General features: G+C 46.5%; 1 protein-coding gene across 11 annotated transcripts in view; it reads left to right on the top strand.

Moving 5' to 3' along the window:
- CTBP1 (C-terminal binding protein 1) overlaps positions 1–20,681 on the top strand; it is a 2,306,313-nt gene that overhangs the window by 2,063,781 nt on the left and 221,851 nt on the right. For all 11 annotated transcript variants that reach the window (XM_085642592.1, XM_085642594.1, XM_085642593.1 and 8 more), the window contains one exon: positions 17,161–17,305. In XM_085642592.1, the coding sequence (XP_085498718.1) occupies positions 17,161–17,305 (145 nt within the window). The remainder of the gene's footprint in view (positions 1–17,160; positions 17,306–20,681) is intronic.

The raw sequence follows: 20,681 nt of genomic DNA on the forward strand, positions 1-20,681 counted from the left end.
CTGGAGTTGCGACCCTTAGTTTTGAGGAGGTTCTAAGAGGCTGAATTTGATGTTTAGCTGACAGAGCCTGGGCCTGAGAGAGAGGAAGGCCTTAAGGCGCTCATTAGTCTCTTTAGAGATGTCCGCGGCCATCTGGATGCTGTAGCCATCGTGGTTGAACGACCCATGGGTGCGTGTTTCTGTCAGGATTTGCCTTGTCTGGTCATGGCGTAGAAAGCAGGCAATGAGTGGGCGTGTGCGTGTATTAAGAGTCCTTACGTGGAGGATCTATATGGTGAGCACGCTGTATTTCTAGAGGAGGATCGAAGGTGGCCCCAGTGAGCTTCGGGAGGGTGTTTTTCAGGAATGTGCCAGCGTTCGGGCCATCGATGGACTCCGTGAATCCAAAAAACCTGATATTGTCCCTGCGACTGCAGTCCTCCAAGTTGACAAGCTTGCTGCGGAGGAAGAGGAGTTCCTGATCCCTATCATGCACTGTCTTCAGTCGGTTCTCTACCACTGTCAGCCTCTGAGCCAGCCCCTCTGTTCGAACATGGAACCCAGCTAAGTCTGCCTGGATTGAATTGGCTTCTTCCGCCAGCTTGGAGATGTTGGAGTCCATTCCCTCCAGTCTTCGACTGACTGAGGAGATTTATTGGAGTATGAGGTCCATGGTCACGCTTGATGCAAGGGCTGTTAAGGATGCTGGGGGGGCCGCTCGCTGAGGGATCATTGGCCTTCATGGCCATGGTGCGTGGTTGTTTGAACGCCTCTGTGAAGAGAAGCTGCCTGGAGGACTTACTCCCAGGTTTTGCCATGGACATTCACACCGCTTTGCTGTGCTAGACCCTGTGCTGTCATGTAAATTTGCACACTGACCGGGATATAGGACTAAGGGCCCCTGACAAAGGGGGAGGTGACCTCTTCCATGCCCTGGTGCCTGTCTCGGGTGCGCAAGAGCTGCTCAGCGAGGTGCTGGGCCAAGGACAATTCAGAGGGGCCGTGTCGCAACAACAGAGGTTGAGGCTGAGCCGACTGGCATGCGTGTTAACTTGAGGCCTCTAGGATGTCTCTAGGCCCAGCTTTCGTGGCTCCGCTATTCCGCTCTGCCTGTCGGTCTCCAGCCGTGTCTCGTGGGCCGTGGCTCGTTTGTGCGCTTCCTCATCGGAAGGCGGTCCGCCGCTGATTCTGGGATGCCAGTGCCCCCACTTGAAGGCTCCCCCCCCGTCCCGTGGCAATTAGGGGCCGGGTGCTGCGACACGCCGGTGCGAGCTTCTTGCGGTGAGTCTCGGGGGAGGGGGTGGGTGGGGGGAAGGGTCACTTACTTCCGTGCCCAAGGAGCAGTCCTCAGGATGCGGCCAGCGCTCAGCAGTGGACAAACTACAGGAGTATAACCCATAGACCAGGTTGAGATCTTGGTAGTTAAATGAAAAATAGCAACAATGTCTGAACCGGTATCATTAAGGAAGACAATTATATATGCATGTACAAGACATTACAGGAAGGAAGCAGGAGACTCGTGGAATTTTGTAAAAAGTGCTCTTGGCATCATACATTTAAAGTATCAAAAAATTAAAGTTAGAACAGTTTATCAGCACTGTATGCATAAATGCAGAGGCAACCCAAAATGTACTTGGTGCACTAATGTGCTCATGACACACGGAGGTGACGGCGCAAGTGACAAGTGAAGGAGCAGCGAAAGGCGCACGGTGACAAAGTGAAAAAGAATATATTAACAGAAAATTATATGGTTCAACAGAAACTATTTACAGGATTAGATCACGGTTTAGTACAACATTTTTAGTGTGAACCATATTTGAATTTGCGCTGTAGATTGCGCTGAATGGTCGTCGGCGTTTCCATCCTATTTAGTCAGGATCATCTTCAGGACCGGCTTGCCAGGTCAGGAGTGCTGAAGGAGGTAAGCTGCGGGCGACAGAAGGCTTGCCCAAGGTGAAGAAGACTAATCAATTAGTTCGCGTATATGGGTGCAGGGCAAAGGCGAAAGCACGCAGTGTGTGGGAGCTTCTAACCGTGAGAACCAATCTTGAGGGAAAGCCGGAGATTCCAAACAGCCGCTTGGGGGCTTCTGTACGTGTGAACCAATCTCGAAGGGAATCGGATGTTCCAAAAAGCTGAGTGGAGAAGCAAGGCTGGGAAAATATAGCACAGGGTTAGGATGCCGATCCACTGTGCGACCCGGTTTGTAGTCGAGATGCAGGGTCCGTGAGAAAGATCCGTGAATACAGGCCAACGAAGAAATCAATCCAAGCACGGTCCGTGAGAAGGAACCGTGAAAAACAGGCCTGCGGAGGAATCCATCCAAGGATAGGCGCGTTAGTGCTGCAAGGAGCGCCGAGCCGCCACGATTGTGTGCGGTTGGTCCTGTGTCCACCGGACCAACCGCACATGATTTCTGTTGTACATGCATATATAATTGTCTTCGTTAATGATACCAGTGCTCAGCAGGGCACAGAGATCAGGATCGGCCTTGCGAGGCCTCAGATCTGTATTGGAGGGTGGGGCCAAACAGCTTTGCAAGGCCGAGGCTTTCGTTATGCCTCCATGCCCAGCGTCTGTTCATCGATCGGTCTCCCACGCATGGCAGTCCACGGCCGCAGCGACGGAACCGGAGCCTTACAGTGGGTCCTTTGCTGCCTCCGGAACGCCACAATCTCTGCTCGGAGACTCCCTCGTGTAGAAGAGTTTGCCCTACAGCCTATTTGAGTGAATAGCTTTTGCCCAGCACTCCAGTTTTTTTGGGAGGGCGGATGCAAAGGCCTTAGTTTTAGTGTCTAGGAGGCGATAGTTAGACGGATCTTCTCTGTCACCCTTCTTATAGATGGGATTCAGAATGGGACCCCTCCAGGTCTCTGGAACCTGTGCAGTTAGTTGACAGATTTGGTAGAGGTGAACAGTATAACAGACCACAGGGCTGTGGAAATGTACCTTTTTTGGGGTACACTGGTGCAGGGTCACCCTTTTGTCCATGGGTCCAGAGACCAACAAAATAGGGATCAGCACTGGAGTTTGAATAAATAACAAGTTTATTAATCACTCATGAGTGGGACCACATCCACACAGCACTCTCGTGCTGCATGAGGTAGTACACTGAATTCACAAACCGTGGTCCCTTTTATACCGGTTTTCTGCAGTGTAAGCATATGAACAGAAATAGGAAGAACAAGTTTTAGAAATAGTTATCAGCAAACTAGGGCAGATGAATAACTACGTGGTCAGCAAAGTGGGAGGGGGAGCAGAAATGCTTATGGCAGCAGTAAATGGTCGACAGTTAACATCTATGACCAGGTGCACTGGCAGCTACAAGCGCATACATTGCTTTAGCTGATTCAGGAAGTCAACTAAAATAGATAACACAAGCAGAGTGAAAAGACGAGCAGCAGAGGACAGGAGATTAACGAAGGAAACGAAATTGACACCACAGCCAAAATGAATGTCGCTTATGCTAAGTAAAATATTACACATTTCCACAGACAACCCTTTTAGCATAAGCTAAGACATTTTCTTATGCTTCTAAAGGGGTACGATAAATGTCATGTATATCAATCAGCATCCTATCGCTGACTTCTCGGTCTATTGCTAAACGGGCATTTACATTTTGGACATTCGTTTTAGATGGTAGATGTGAGAAGTTGGCCTGGTACATGCTGTCCACTAATTAAAGTGGGCACCTTGTACCAGTCCAAACAACCCTTATTGATGATTAGGTTAAAAACAACCTTTATTGAAAGCTATCCTAGTGGTGGCTATGGAGAGCAGCTTTAAGGCCAAGTTTCGAAGGAATGTAAAGCAGCTTGGTTTACCAGATTATAACCTCTTGAAACACAAGGTATATATATATAAAATATATGTATTTATTACTAAACACTCTCTACTAACCTCTTTATGAGATTAGAGAACAAGGTACACAATATTAATACACTAGAACAACAGTAAATAGCACAATTCACAGTGGGCCCCAGGGGGAGACCAAACCATATATTAATAAAGTGGTATAACAACCACGACTTGACTAGACAGTGCCTAGAGCACGTAGAATCGCTGGGACCCCAAGGACCCACCCAAGGTAGTGACACAGGGGACCCACGGGGGACGCGTGCAGTGTGAGAACACAGCTGCGAGCTCCGTACAATACTATGGGAAAGTCGCGGTTGGAATTTTAAAGCTTAAGGACACTTAGGAGAGGACTTTGAGCAAACCCTTTCAAACTTAGAAGGTACTAAGGCCAGCACCCATGTGAGCACCGGAGTACTCGTGTTACCTAACCCAGGGAAGCCGGGTGCATAGGTGTCAAATGGTGTCGGGAATCTTGGTCGTTTTCATTGGCGTGATGCTGCAAAGTGCTGCTGCCGTGAAGAGGAAAAGTGTCCGGTGTGATCAAAGCCTGGATCGGAGCGGAGAAGAACCTGAAAGCAGAGGGGACAGATTCTGGGTCACTTGCCAGTGACCAGGGGCTCGGTAGACGAATGCCCACCGATGTCGGGTGCGAAGAGGTGAAGCTTGACTCTGCAGCCAAGGGAACCAGGAGACGGTCCGCAGGCGAGCTGTCCCACGAAGGATTTCGAGTGCTGGGGGGGGGGGGGGGGGTCAGTGTTCGGATTGGAGACCAACAAGCCTTGGCAACTGCAGCCCACGCGGTCAGAGAAAAGATGCTTCGGTATGGACCAGCAAGGTCCTGTGGACTCCCCAAGCGATGGAGAGTCAGGACACGTCTGGAGCAACCACGAAAGCCCACTGAAAGTTAAAATACCCTTTTCAGGGACCCACAGGTCGACGGACCAGGAATTGCGAAGGGACCTCGAGAGGAATCACAAGATACCAGCCCACGGAACCCTCGTGGAGTGTAGGCCAGTAATCTTCGGTGGAATCACTGCTCGGTGTCTGGACTAAAAGTAGCCCAAAGCACAGCCTCAGGGATCGCCAAAAAGCATATGCTGCTGCAAATGTGCACGGTGTCCAGGGGTTCGGGTTGCACGGTCCCCACGAGGGCTTCGGGTCTCAGATTTGCTGAGAGCACTGGTCGGCCTCGGGGAAGCTTAGGAACCCACCTCCTGTGTTGCACAATTTTCGGAGCCCTGAAGTCCTGTATCCAGGGGTTCCTACTTTACACCCAAGGAAGGGGTGGGACAAACTCTGGGGACTCACCTATGGAAGGGTCAGGACAGAGGGGTGGCTACACCCATGTACTTTGTCCAGTTTCGTGCCAGAGCAGGGGCTGAGAGCCCCTGCAACCAGTTTGAGCTGGACTATGCACAGGGACACCAAATGTGCCCCCAGTGCAGACATCCAAGCACTCTAGTGCACCCACCCAGCCCCAATACACTGAAACCGGTCTACCTCCCTGTGACAGGAAACCTATTGTCCAGCCTTCCCCTGCCGGAGTTTCGTCCAGCAGCAGGAGGGCAGACTTGTGTCTGTGGCTGGCAGCATTCATTTTGTGATGCTAGGGTCTGTGAAGTTGGTACCAGGTGTACCGGTGCGGTTGTATTTCTCCCTCTAGTAGGGTGGAATCATACCTTCCACACCAGTTACTGGTGTGGAGGTATGATTCCAAGGTGTTTGACACCAAACACGACATATTTCCATGCAGCCTTTTTAAAGTTGGCATTTACCGCGAGGTTATAATGCACTTAAGTATATATGGTTGGCTGCATCACAAACAACCCTGGAATATAGGTTCCGAAAGCTGCAGAGGGGCTCTGCTCATGCATGGGCACCCTCTCACATAAAACCCAGCACCCTGCCTTCAGGATTGATAAGGCCTGCCATAGGGGTGACTGATAGGTTTATATGTGCAGTGATGTGGATAGATATAGTGAACCTATATCTAAGTAACGGGTGCATGCACCACCTTACACAGGCTGCTGTAGCAGAGTTGTTGTGTCATTTTGAATGGGCTCCCAGGGGTGGCATAATACATGCTGCAGCTCCTGAGAGACCTCTGGGGTACCTATGCCCTGGGTATATAGTATACCATATACTAGGGACTTATAAAAGTACCCCCGAATCCAATCTGGAGTGTACCTTAAGTACATGAACAACCAATTTAGGGAGAAAGCTGATAGACTGGGGTCCTGATTAGCAGGATCCCAGTCAAACTAAGTCGAAAGCCAGCAAAACACCAGGCAAAAAGTGCGGGTAACCATGCAGTCCGATTCCACCTTCCTACAGTAGACAAGTTGTACAAGTGGAAATACAGAGGGAACAAAGCATTGGCCCGCATTGGATACATAAACAACAAGAGAAGAGAACTGCAATAATTATGAATAAGGCCGGTAATATTTTTAGACCCCATACAGAAAATACGCTCCAGAACCATCCAGCCCAAGTCCATGTTCATGAGTTTTGATGTATCTCAGTAGCTATTTAGTGTAGCTTGGAGATGGCTGCATATACAGAAAGTGAATTGTCTGGCGTGAAGACACAACAGCTGGATCCGACGATACAGCATGCTCCACCTTGATCAGCCAGAATAACATCTAGAACAAGGCGAGCTCATTTTCATCTGCAAAAAATAGATGATGCCCTAAGGTCCTAGGCAGGCGTTGGTTTCTTTACTAACGTTGAGACGTGTAGTCACTAATAGACTACCCCCCTTTGTAGTCAGTCTTTAACCACCCAGGACAGTGGCTCAAACAGTCTCTTTGTGCAATGAAATGCCTTTCTTTCTGGATCGAAGCAGACATCTAGATGTACCAGGGATGGAGTGGTCCGAGAAGACTTCCTCAAGTCTTTCAGGTGACACAGCTCGTCCTCTCTCGGTGACCAAAATGTTGCGATGATTTGTCAGCACAGCACGGCTCACGAAGGAAGAGCTTCCCGCACCTGCTGATAAATAGAAGACAAGCTGTCAGTTAACTGGGACAAATAGTCACTCATCAACATGTCTGGGGTACCTAATACTGGTGCAGAACAAAGGGCTTGGCCTAACTGTTGGAAGTCTCTGGCACTCAGCAGTCCATGGGAGGGGCATCGGAGTGTCTTTAGTCAAAAAGGCCAATAAAGGTTTAAAAATGTGCGAAAAACTGCCTACAAAAAGAAGTGAGGCCAATCAGTGCACAAACATCCTTCTAAGTGTGGGTTACAGGAGTGTCTAAAATGCCCTGAAGGCGGTCTGGTGTGAGTGCACGTCCTTCCTTAGACAGGAGGTGACCTAAATAGGTAACCTGCTGTCTACAATAATGCTATCTCTTTCGCAAGACTTTGTGATTGTGAGAGGCAAGAAATGATAACAATAACAGTGTTCCTTCTTCACACTGCTCAGGGGTATCTGCAGCCAACAAGATATCGTCGACATATTGGATAAGGGCCACCACTTTGGGTACTGGAAAAGAATCCGGCTGCCTTTTCAATGCCTGACTGTAAATGCTGGGACTCTGTATAGTCCTGTGGAGCTCTACAGAACCAATATGATCCATTTTTCAGGGTGAACCGGAACAAATAACGGCTGTCAGGATGAATGGGTATCGGGAAGAAAGCATTCTTCAAATTGATCACCGAAAATATAGTTGCAGTAGGAGGGCCATAGTGAGAAGTGTAGTGATATCAGAAACTACTGGATATTGGGGCACTACAATTTTATTAACTTCTCGCAAATCAAAAATGAATCTGTAGATTTTAGTGTCGGTGTCTTTTTTCAAAATAGGAAGGATAGGGCTATTGCAAGTGTTGTAGGGGACTTCTTCCACTACCCCTACGTTAATCAAATCCTGAACAATATGTGCTAATGCTTCTTCACCTTCTCTGGATATTTTGTATTGTGGCTGTCGAGGCAATGACACACCCTCCTTTACTTGAATATGTACAGGTTGAATAACCATTTGACCCACATCAGTATCTGATTTAGCCCACAAAGTACTGGATAAGGATGCCAGAGCGACATCCTCATTGATCAGACAAAATATCTCAACCATTGGATTCTTGTCATTCAAAATAACACGCACACCTTCCGGAGAACAACGTATTGTGGCACGAAAATATTTAAGCATATCGATACCCACAATGTTGTCCGGTGTGGTAGTGGAAAGCAAAAATGGACATGCTGCAGTAAATTCATCAAGTCTGAATTCAAGTGGCTGTGAAAGTGGGCTAGGTGTAGGTGTCCCATCGAATCCTATCAATATCATTGCACCAGATGTGAGTCCTAGGAACCATTTTTTAGACAGAGAACTATGTGTAGACCCTGTATCAACCAGAAACCGATCAGTAGATCCCAAGACGTTTGCGTCAACATAAGGACCCATTTGATCTACTGGCACCTCAACCGGTTCCTTACCCTATCCTAGGCATCCCTATGCATAATCGGAATCCGCAAGGGCATCAGTAGAATAATCAGACATTTGATATTGTTTTCGTCTATCAAAAGTATTAGAGTAATTTGGTCCTTGTTCAACTGCTTCAAATCTGGGGTGAGATCCTGTACCTCCCCTGCTTCCTGAATTCCCTGGGCGTCCTCTTATACTGCCACTTCCCTGCATATACTGCTGACCTCGCAAAAGAGGGCACTCAGAACGTCAATGCCCAGTCTTTTTACAATAAGCACACTGATAAGGGGACAAATTTGCTCGAGGGAGAGGGGGCACTCCAGGTGTATACATTGCACGCCCGCCTCTTCCACCTCTCCTAAATGGTGGACCATATATTTGAGCCAACGTAACTTTTGTCTTTAATTCTTTAACCTTCTTATCCTCCCTGCCTTTCAGTTCCTGTTCCTGCCGCTCATAATAGTGGGCCATAGTCAAAAGGGAAACTGGGAAAGACGTGGTCCAAGAACTCTCGCTGGCCTTTAACCCCTAGGCCTTTTCCCTCCCTGTGTTAAGCCTTTTTTTGGCTATTTGGGGTAGTGCGCGCTTAGGCCCCTGTAACTTTTTGACCACATAAGGTATCCACACCAAATTTGCGTCCTTTTCTTCCAAGATCATGGGGATTGTAATGGTACCCAGGGTTTGTGGATTCCCCTGGAGGGGTCCCAGAAATTAGCCAAAATACAGCTAAAATTTGTTTTTGGGGGGAAAAATTGGAAAAAAGGGCTGCAAATGAAAGCGTCTCGGTTTTTCCCTGCAAATGGTATCAAAAAGGGTTTGTGTGGCTGAAATCATCATTTTCCCAGCTTTTAGGGAATGACAGACTTTTGTCAGAAAACCAACATTTTTTACACAGTTTTGGCATTTTTGCTATTTTTGTGCTTTCAACCTCCTTCCAGTTAATGGGAGAAATGGGTATGAAAGCAATTATGGATCCTGGAAAGCTATACATTTTAGAAAAGTAGACAAAATTCTGAATTCAGCAAGGGGTTATTTGTGTAAATCCATCAAGGTTTCTTTATAGAAACTAACAGTTAAATATAGGAAAAATTGAAAATTTGTTGGAAAAAACAGCCTTTTGTGTCAACGTTTTCACTTGTAACTTCTTCTAATTATGACAGCTCTTTGAAAGCAATATACCGTTACATCCGCTGGACCTTTCTGGTTGTGGGGATATATAGGACTTGTAGGTTCACCAAGAACCCGACGAACCCAGAGTCAAAAACTGAGCAGCAATTTGCAATGGATTTTTATGTAGTACCGGGTATATATCAATTATTGTGGGAAAATGTATACATGGAAAAATCGGTATGAAAGACACCTATGTATTTCTTTAATGGGATCAAATTATAGAGTTTAGAAACATAAGATATTTGCACATTTTCGAAATTGGGAATACTCATACTAGCATGAGAATTATCGGTCATTTTTCAAAATGACTTCTTTTTTACACGATGTCTTTCATTTGGAAGGCAGAAATGCATCGAAAGTCAATAGGTAATAACAGTTGCTTCACAAATTTGAATTACCCTAAGTCTCACGATAAAAATGGTACCACACTTGTGTGGGTCGGCCTAGTGCCCGCCACAGGAAACGGCGCAAAACGCAAAGTGGTCACACCTCTAATTTCGCAGTGAAAAATGACCCTTTTTTGGCAAAGTGCCTAGCTGTATTTTTTTAACCATAGCTCTGCCGGCACCTAGGGAAACCTAGCAAACCTATACATTTTTTAAATCTAGACGCCCAGGGTAATCCAGATTGGGTGAATTGACTGCCTCCCACCAGATTCTGTTACCCAGAATCCCTTGCAAACGTAAACCTAAACAATTGACAAAAAAAACACATTTTCCCCACATTTCTGTGGTGGAAAGTTCTGGAATCTGCGTGGATCCACACATTTCCACCCAACCCGCGTTCCCCAAAGTCTTCCGAGAAAAATGGTACCTCACTTGTGTGGGTCGGCCTAGTGCCCGCGACAGGAAACGGCGCAAAACGTAACGTGGTCACACCTCAATTTCGCAGTGAAAAATGACCCTTTTTTGGCAAAATGCCTAGCTGTTGTTTTTGAACCCTAGCTCTGCTGACACCTAGGGAAACCTAGCAAACCTATACATTTTTGAAAACTAGACAACCAGGGGAATCCAGGGTGGGGTGAAAAATGACCCTTTTTTGGCAAAATGCCTAGCTGTTGTTTTTGAACCCTAGCTCTGCTGACACCTAGGGAAACCTAGCAAACCTATACATTTTTGAAAACTAGACAACCAGGGGAATCCAGGGTGGGGTGACTTGACTGCCTCCCACCAGGTTCTGTTACCAAGAATCCCTTGCAAACCTAAAAGATTGGCAAAAAAAAACATTTCCCGCACATTTCTGTGGTGGAAAGTTCTGGAAAGTGTGGATTCACACATTTGCACCCACCCCGCATTCCCCAAAGTCTTCCGAGAAAAATGGTACCTCACTTGTGTGGGTCAGCCTAGTGCCCGCGACAGGAAACGGCACAAAACACAATGTGGACACAGCTCAATTTCGCAGTGAAAAATGACCCTTTTTTGGCAAAGTGCGTACCTGTTGTTTTTGTACCATAGCTCTGCCGGCACCTTGGGAAACCTACAAAACCCACAAGTTTATGAAAACTAGACACCCAGGGGATTCTAGGGAGGTATGGCTTGCGTGGATCCCCCAACGTTTCCTTACCCAGAATCCCCTGCAAACCTCAATTTTAGCTGAAAAATGCACTTTTTTCATACATTTTTGGGTGTGAAAGTTGTAGCATCCCCGGGCTGACACAAATTTCTTACCACCCAGTGTTCCCCCCGGTCTCCCGATAAAAACGGTGCCTCACACGTGTGGGAGACACAAGTAACCGCGACGGTCCAGTGCCCAAAACGTACATCAAAGTTGCCTACCACAAAACGACCTGGTTTTGCAAAGGGGGTCCCCTGGGTTTTTGGCCCGGTGCTCGGCGGCCACCTAGGGAAACCTACCAAACCCACACATTTCTGAAAACTAGACACGCGGGGGCTTCCAGAGAGGTATGGCTTGCGTGGATCCCCCAACGTTTCCTTACCCAGAATACCCTGCAAACCTCAATTTTAGCTGAAAAAATCACTTTTTCCACACATTTTTGGGTGGGAAAGTTGTGGCATCACCGGGCTGACACAAATTTCCTACCACCCAGCGTTGCCCCGGGTCTCCATGCATGTAATGCCTGCACGGCTTCACAGGGTTCTTGACTGGGAGACCGATGAACTAGGAGAGAGACAGTTGGTGCCTTGTTTCGTACGGTCACCGGTTCTGCCTGCTAATAAACATACAGCATTCAACAATACCTGCTTGCTCCTGTGTGTATTTCACAACAGGTACATTGTGCAATTTTCAGGAAAGCATCCTTGCTGTTTAACTTTTATTTCTGTTACAAATTAATAACCATAAAAGTACATAAATATATCACATTTGTAACTTGTCCACAACGAAACATCTTTGTCTTAGTGACAGGTTAAGTAGGCTGGTCTAATGGAGTATGAGGGCATTGCACATTGGTTTATCTGGGTGGGCATGAAGGAGTCAAGAAAGTGATGGGAGGGCTTAAGTTTGAAGATGATGTGGAAAAGCTCAGGCTGGGAGATGTCCCTAAAAGTAGACCACTTGTTTGGTGATTTACCTTATAGGTGTACTGTATGGAGTGGTGGGAGCCCTGATATTTGAAGTATCAGCATTTTTGATCCTGGTGTCAAAGAAGTGGGCAGGTTCTACACTCTTCGTGCCAGGTTCTCGTATTACCAGGCAGCCCTGGGCATATCTGCAGCTTTGACAACCTCAAAAAACCTTTTTGGTATATTTCTAGCAAACCCGATCTGGGTACTAAAAGATTCAGATTTGGCTTCAAACATGTTTTTTGTAAGTGCGCCTAGAGCTGCGACAGAATACAAGGTTCGACTTAAAAGGGTGTTGCCAGTAGCACTGAATAAGGGTGATGCATTCTCTCTTCATTAAGGTCTTTAGCGTACCATGAATGTATGCTCTTGTTCTGTTTCTCTTTAAGAGGGGGCTAAATCGTCCATAATATCTGTTAAATGTGTTATTAAAAAGGTTAGCTGCTGAATTTGTGCCCCAGGTAGGCACTAGGTTGGGGAAGTTTTAGAGTCCGGTGAGGCTGAAAGGTATCGGAATTTAAAATAAAATCATTTTTATTGTTTCTAATAACAAACAAAAACATTTCACTAACGAGTGACACCCTATTTCGATGAACGTCAGTATACATTTGCTTGTAAGCATGGTAGGCTCATGCCTATCTATTGGAATTGGCCCTTTTTGCAGGGTCATCCCTAAACTTTTTGCCTTCCTAGTCTTTTTTCTGACCTGGTGTTGGTGGTTTTAGGACTCTGGGCACTTTAGCACTGCTGTCCAGTGTAAAGTGCTTGTGCGCTCTGTGGTAAACATGGTAAGATTGGTTACACATGTTTGGCGTATTTAATTCACTTATCAGTCCCCAGTAATGTGGTATCTAATAAACCCGGGGCCAGTAAATTAAGTGTTGCAGTGCTGCTTACGCCACCCACCAAAGTAGCCTTTCAAACCTGTCTCCGGCTTCTGCCATTGCAGGGCCTGTGTGCGCAGTGTGACTGCCGCTGTGATGGTGGCACCTAAAGTGTGTGCCACGTCTGTGATCTCCCTTTTACTGCATGTCTGTCACCCCAAGGTAGGCCCTAGCTAGCCCTATGGGCAGGGTGCATTGTAGGTAAAAGGTAGGACATGTACCTTAAGTGTGTGACATGTCCTGGTAGTGACAAACAGCCATTTTGGTTTCTCGCTGCTGTGAGGCTGCCCTCTCATAGGAATGCATTGGGGATTCCTTGATAAGTATTTCAGTTGTAATTCCTGATATGATAGGCGCAGCGTGGTCAAGTTTGGTATGTTTGGAATAGTGATCATAAATGCTGCGTAATGGTGTGCGCAGATTTATGATCACTATTTTAGAAATGCCATTTCTAGAAGTTGGCATTTCTGTGTGCTATGTGTCTCTGCCTGCCTGATGTGTATTGCATGTCTGGCTCTGGAGTGACAGGGGCTGCTGGTGAGGCGTGTGGCTCCAGAGGGGCAGGGTGAGTCAGCTCTAGGCTGAATACGCAGATCTGCATTTGGAGTAGTGGGAGGAGTACCCTGACCAGGTCTGTGCCTGCCTAGGTGAATGCTGGCTCCGCCCCCCCTATGGTGTGTCTGATGACCGAGCCCCCACCTGACAAAGGGGAGTAGAAGCACTGTACACAAAGTGCTCCTGTACCCCCCCGAACTAGTTGCAACTGGTTCCCCAAGCCCTGTGCCAGGGCAGAACAAAGAAAACACAGTATAAATATTGGGGCTGTGACCCCATGTAAAGTGTGCTGTTCTCGGGTGCTGCTCTACCTGCTGGGCCCCAGGAGGTATCGCCACGAGAGACTGTCCCTCTGCTGCAGGGCCCTGTGAGCTGGCCTGCCTGGGCCCAGCTTTGCCTTTTGAACGCCTGGATTCTAGCCCCTCATGAGCGCTACATCTTTATTGTCTGAGCCCAAGGAGTGGGGCTCCAACTTTGCCTGTGCAGGAGCGCTCTTGACTGTGACAGCGCTAGTAGCCTACCCAGAGCAGGGTACTGGGTGCCTGGCGTTTGAGCCCAAGGAGTGGGCTCCATCTGCCAAATTGCGGTGGGCACCGTGGCTGGAAAATGGCAAAATCCGCGGAGACCTCGCTCCGCAATTTCCCGTAAATCCAAAGCAGGCAGAAGTCAGGCAGAGCCTGACTTTGGGCGGGGCCGGCTGGCAGGAGAGACGGAGCCTCGTAGGCTCTTCCTGCCCCCAAGAGGAAGTCATGCGTGATTGCACCTGGTTGTGGGCAGGGCTGGCCCAAGAATGCCGAGAGAAGGCAGTAGGCCCGGCGTGCTGGTGTCTGGCGTGGGGGGAGCCCCGTGGAGCCACACCGGAAGACGAAGCCTTGCAGGCTCACTGGACCCGGGAAGAAGAGGACCTTAGCCTCGGGAGCTCCCCCCTGTGACCGCTTCCTGTCCTGGTGGCGTGAGAAGCAGCAGCCTTGGTGAGTGGTGGCTACGAGGCACGTTGTGAGTGCCTGGGTGACACAAGTGCATTTTTGGTCCCTATCGCACTGGCTGGGGGCACGGTCACAATCTTTGGCGGAAATTGAGCCCTGTGGGTGCTGGGCACTACGGGTGCCTATTTGGGGTAGGCACAGCACTCTGGGTGCTGAGTGAAGGCTCAAGGAGGAGCCCGGTGAACGGGGCTCCCCAGGCACAGTTGGTGCAAAAGCTAAACTTCACAGCTGCACCTCGAGAGCACTGGCAGCTGCAACATGTGGGTATTTCTTTCCTGGCAATTTGGGGGCAGAGGCCTCATTGTGAATTGGGAAGCTCAGGGTGAACCTCGACGGAGGCACCCAAACCAAGGTGGAGGAAGAAACCTTCACCAGACCACCACACAGTTCGGGGAGAGAGCCCAAAGGCGCTAGGAGTGACATTGATGGCCAGTGGGCTCTTCTGGACATGGTGGGCTGTTGGGCCCGAGAACAGTGATATTTACGCCCAGGAGGGGCTAATGAGCTCTGTGCACCTTACCAGAGTTACTGTGGTGCACGGGGTCTAATTCAGAGTTTAGGCCTAATGTGTTTATGCTAGGTGTACCTTTACCAGTGAGTACTGGTTGTTGCCTCCAAATAGGAGATGTGATGGTTATGCCTAAAATGTTCTGCATATGCGAAGTGCTGTGCTGCCAGTAGTTCCTTGTTGTTTTCATTTTACTACTAAGTGAGATCTAATAGTTCTGACAGTAGCCCGAATGGCTCTGTCATGCATATAATCCCCTGTGAATTACTATCTGGTGCCACTTGGCACAGTGTATATTGTGTGATTATGATTCTAATGTGTTTTGGATAATACAAAGGCTATTTTTATATACCCTTGTATGGAGTTCCTTTTGTGGTATGCCTAGTGTGTTGCTGCTGTGTGTGTGTTGCGCAAACGCTTTACACATTGCCTCTGGGATAAGCCTGACTGCTCGTGCCAAGCTACCAAGGGGTGAGCAGGGGTTATCTTCAGAGTGTAACGCCCTTGCCCTGACTATTGTGGTGGTTTCTGCCTGGCTTGGGCGCTTTCCCTAGCCAACCAGAAATCCCATTTCTAACACTGTCTTACCAAAATAAATCCAGTCATCATTTTCTTTTATAATAACTGTGTCGTGACCAGTTCCTACCTGGACGAAAGCAGCCCCATATGAGACTGCCATGGGCACCAAATTGTTGCCCATTTCTGAGGGCAGGCTCTGCCTTCATTGATCTGATGTTCTGCCAACATGCACCAGCCCATATCTTTTTTCCAAATGTAGGCCCCCATCCTGCAAAGCTTTGCAATTTATCTTTTTGCTTCCCCCGACGCAAGGGCTATCCATAATTTGGTATACTTCACTCCCCCAACATTAAGTATAGATAGTTTTATAGAGCTTTATAATTGGGTCTCAGCTACCCTCAACATGGCAATCTATTTTAATCAAGATTAATGCAGTTACCGTTTCTAGTCACGATGTAAGGCCTTTAAGGTTGAGTACGGGTTTTGGTTTTAGAAAGAAAAAATTCGAAAGGAATTTGATAATGGTCAGACCATTTGACAGGAATTGGTTCCGAGGCATGTACGAGATTTCCCTGCAAGATCTTTCCCTGTGATGATCAGCCCTTTTTATACGTTTTATACGGGTGAGCTTCAAGAAATGCAGAGTCAAGCATTGTCGGAAAGGAAAGTTGTGAGGATTTGAAAGGCCGCCTACTCGCATCGACACCACTAGCTTATTGTGGTTTTGCTTCCACTATGCCATTAGTCCAATGTGGTAGTGCTTCTATTAATGTTGGCATCACTAGCTTACTGAAGTAGTCCCCCTATGACCATTGCCGTCACTAGTTTACCGACATATGCTAGTGACGATACTATCAAAGGCACTAGCTCACTCAAGTATACTGTGCTCTCAGTGTGAGTAGCCTGTTTTAGCCGTCCTTTCACTACATCACTGAAGTATCACTGGCCTATTCAAGCAATCATTCTAGATTCAGAACCAGTCTGTCTAGGGGTGAAGAATTGAGAATCTTTTATTCCTATTGACCGTGCTTGGCAAGCTTTTAGGATTCGAGACTCTTCAATACATGAATATTTAGTATAATTGTTGTCAGCTTGATTGTGGCTGAAAATAATTTCAAATGTTTAGGGGACCCTGTTAAAAATGTTTGCCTACAGTTTCCGTGTAATGCGGACTTGCGTTATCAGCATTGCATTTTTTGCGAAACAGGCTAATAAATCTTAACATGAGACCAGTTCCACCAAAAATTAAAAATAATCTGTTGCATTTGTTGGGTGAGGGAATCTTGTTGGCCTGTGTTACAATGAGTCTATTCATGGTGGCCTCGCAGTGGCCCCCCGCAATTGATAATAAATGGGCAAGCACTTGGGTCAGGGTATGTGGACCAAGAGCTGTCCTTCAGGACAAACGTGCCATTCATAGCGCTCTCAAGGTCAAAGCGGACTACTGGTGACTCATTTACTTAACATTACATGTGAATGATTCTGGTCAGTCTGTGAGTTGCAGCCAACTGTGCCCACGTGCTTTAACAGCACAACTGGAAGCCACCAGCATTCTCCGAACAAACCTTGCTGACATTAACACAAACCTGATTAGAATCAAAACGTTACATATTACAAATCAATAATATATCTCAAACGACCATACGTGTTTGCAAGCTCCACGAGAAAAGGCGACAGTATCTTACTGTGTTAGGTTACACGCATTATACATACTAACTGCCTGTATAATTATTATGTTTTTTTTTATTATAGGTACTAAATGAAGCAGTGGGTGCACTTATGTATCACACCATCACCTTGACCCGCGAAGACCTTGAGAAGTTTAAAGCACTACGAATAATTGTCCGAATTGGAAGTGGTTTTGACAACATTGACATCAAATCTGCTGGCGACTTAGGTATTGTTGATAAATGATATTATACATTTCATATATAAAGACAGCAGGCAGAACATTGTTTGTTCCTAATGACTGCCATGCAAGTGTTTGTCTTCCAAATGTACTTATATTGTGAATATTGGACATTGTGTATGTTGAAAGCGCTACAACTGAAGAACAAAGCTGCACATTGGGAGGAAAGAACCTGAAGCAACTCGGATGCGTAATGACATGGTGGAATGTCATTGCTGTGTGGTGCACTGCAGCCTCTTTGTTTGCCACCCGTGAACGTTGGTTCCTTGCTAATGTGAGGCCTGCTCAGTAAGGAAAAAAGTCCAGTGCTCTTCCTCAGCCTAAAATTGATTACAATGTGATTATTTTTTGATTTTGTTCTTTTACTTTTTTTCTTGGACTTGCATTGAGATTCGGTGTTGGCGCAAAGTTTTGCTTGTTAGTTATATTGTGTGAAGACACACACCTACTCTTTTCTATATTTCTCAGTGGAAGGACACGTGATAATATTTTAAGATTACAGTTCCTTTTTATTTAAATAACATTTGGTAAGGGTAGTTTTGATAGCAACGAAAAGTGTAGTGGTGTTTTCTTTTGATGTTTTTTCTGCCTTGTTACCATGGTGACTAAAACAGTGCAATCAACACAATTCTTTTCCTTTTGTTGGACTTGGTAGTGGTTTCGAGATATTTAAGCGGGTAGTACACGAAGCCTTATCAGCCTCTTGCTTCATAGCCAGTTCACGTCTCGTCGGTTTTACCTCAAGAAGTTAAATTCTATCCGCTATGTTCTCAGCAAGTGATGGTCAAGCAACATTTCTGGATAATGGGCAAAGCGAAAAAGGAAGCAAGTTGTTTAGAGCAGTGCGTGTGCGGAGTGTAACAGTGTTCTGGTGAGAAGGTGCCATTGGGGATTGAGCGGTTCAAACCGTGTTTCCGTGTTTAATGCCTCTGCTTACTGGTTGTTGCGATCAGTGTACCTTCTTCTTCATCTCTTGTTGCTGGCGAGGAGCATGTGGGGACGGTGCAGTATGAGCGCCTTTGCTCCTCTGGGGTTCCCGCTTCGGCTGACAATGCTACCCATTTTGTTGTGCAGTTTGTAGTTTACAAGCTCGTTTTCATCCATTGATCACATTGTCATCGGTAAAGCTCACTGCATGATACTCCACCCTCTCCATTTCAGCATTGAAGCGGTGTGCCTTGACATGCAGTTTGTCCCTGCGGTTATTTTCAGATTTCTGAACCCTGGGTCTGTCATGGCTGTCGCCGCTGTTGCAGCGCAGGTCTGACTGCTTCAGATACAGCATATCGTTTTGGGTCACGTGGCAGGAGCTGTGCCCTCAAACCTGCTTGTAGGGCTGTTTTACCCAAATACAGGTTACAATAATGGCTATGAAGTATATGAAATGCTCGTGTGAACAGCATGTCTGGGGGTAAACGTCTAGAACTATTGATATTACCTTAAATATATTTAACAGAAAAGGGTCAGTGTAGCTATAGTAATGTAGTCCTTTGATTGTGGTGGTCGCTCGTGCATTGAAAGTTCCAGGCAGGGAGGCTGAAGTCCCTGTAGAGCTGCCCCTGAGATGTAGCTTTGATGAGTTCTTCATGTAAAGGAATGTCAGTCCCAGGTGGTTTAGTGCAAGCACTGACATGCACTACTGTTTGAACCCTGCCTAGAACAATGGGAATCACATTTGATTGACAGCAGGTATCTTCAGTTACTGGTCCTTAATTCCCTGTGCACATACAGGGGTCTTAACATTGGAGAGCACTCGTTCAGTTATTATCCTTGTGAGGGGGAACACAATGAGTCACTGTCCTTAGTATGGAACAGCTCCCTGACCTTTTTTATGTTTAACCATTCAACGAACGGGACACACTACTTAATCACCCTTAACCCCTTCATCCGCCCTTTCAGATCATATCCATCCCCGATTGTAGACAGTGGAGATCTGAGGAATGCTTCCTTTTTTCCTGGAAAGGGCCTCCCCATAACACTAATTGGTGCTATTCACTTACATTGCATACAGGATGTCACTGCTGAAGGGAAAGGAAATCTTTGACCCTCACTGAGGTGGAAGCAGATAAAACGATAATTGTGTAAGCGCTTCATTTTTCAATTGTCTTAGGGGAAGACTTAACTCCCTCCACATAAAGCCATCCTGAACCAGTAATCTAGACCCGATTTACAGACTTCATATGGAGAATACTTCCCCCGTTTTTGTACACAATTTGTAATGTTCCTTCCTCCTCCTCCTCAGCATAGTTCCTTTGCTTGTCCCTCCCCTCCTCATCTAGGTTTGCGAAAGCGAAAGGACTATCTCAAACATCAACAATTATTGAGCCTTTGTCAACCTATGCATTCTGCCATCTGTCTGACAGAAGATTTTATTAAGCAATTGGGTTTCCACAATTGTATTAGGGTGAGTAAAATAATTGTTAATGTGCGCATTAAACTTCAAATGGCATTGCTCCCCTGCAAACGTTTTCATAGGTTTGGTCACAAACTTACTGAACATGTATGTCATGGACATGTTTTATTCAATCTATCACAGTACTTCAAAGACTACTGCACCGCACGGCTTATGATTATTACGATGATGATAGTTAAAGTAATGAGAGCAAATTTATTATCATTATGATCGTCATCTCTTTATGCACAGAGCCCGGAAGTGGTTTTGCAGGTGGTAATTGACAAATATTACAGTGATTAAGTGGTGACGTTGCTATTGTGTGAAGTTAAGCAGACACTTATCCAGGCCACCCTTTAGGTTGTGTGTAACAAAAACCTATTTTGTGAGGGCACATCAGAGTTGTCTTTGGTCTCAGGAAAAACATCTTCTTTCGCCACAGTGATTTGGATTATGGAGCAGTTAGGCGTGGTCTTCGTTCTTTTTTGTAGAAAGAAAATTACAAGTGTGGAAGCAAAAAGATAACTTCATTGGTTTGTATTGCCATTGTCAGGACTCAGTCTGGGACACTGGCATATGTCAAACTCTGGCAACGACTGGTTCCAGGGAAGACAAAGTAGTCAGAATACTGGGTACAGAGCTGCCCAAGATCACACAGCGGGTCGAAGGAGAAATCCAAAGAGAAAGCTCTGTACAAGAGAATAAGAGAGTTAAGGCTCAGAAAGGACAGGCCCTTAGAGGTGATTTAGCATTCAGAAAAACTACACACAGGACGGATATGCAAGACCTATATATAAAACAGCATTAACAATAAAGGGAATGTGGGTAAAGCACTCGGGTGTTCCACACGGTAAGACTGAAGCTCAGTAAGTTCCTCACCCACAATTGCTGTTACAGATACTGACTGCAAATACCCACATGTAGGATATGCATGCAAAGGCAGGGTCTGTGGAGCTGATACCTATGGTGATG

This window comes from Triturus cristatus, chromosome 2_2 (genome assembly GCF_964204655.1).
Source record: "Triturus cristatus chromosome 2_2, aTriCri1.1, whole genome shotgun sequence".
Classification (NCBI taxonomy): domain Eukaryota; kingdom Metazoa; phylum Chordata; class Amphibia; order Caudata; family Salamandridae; genus Triturus; species Triturus cristatus.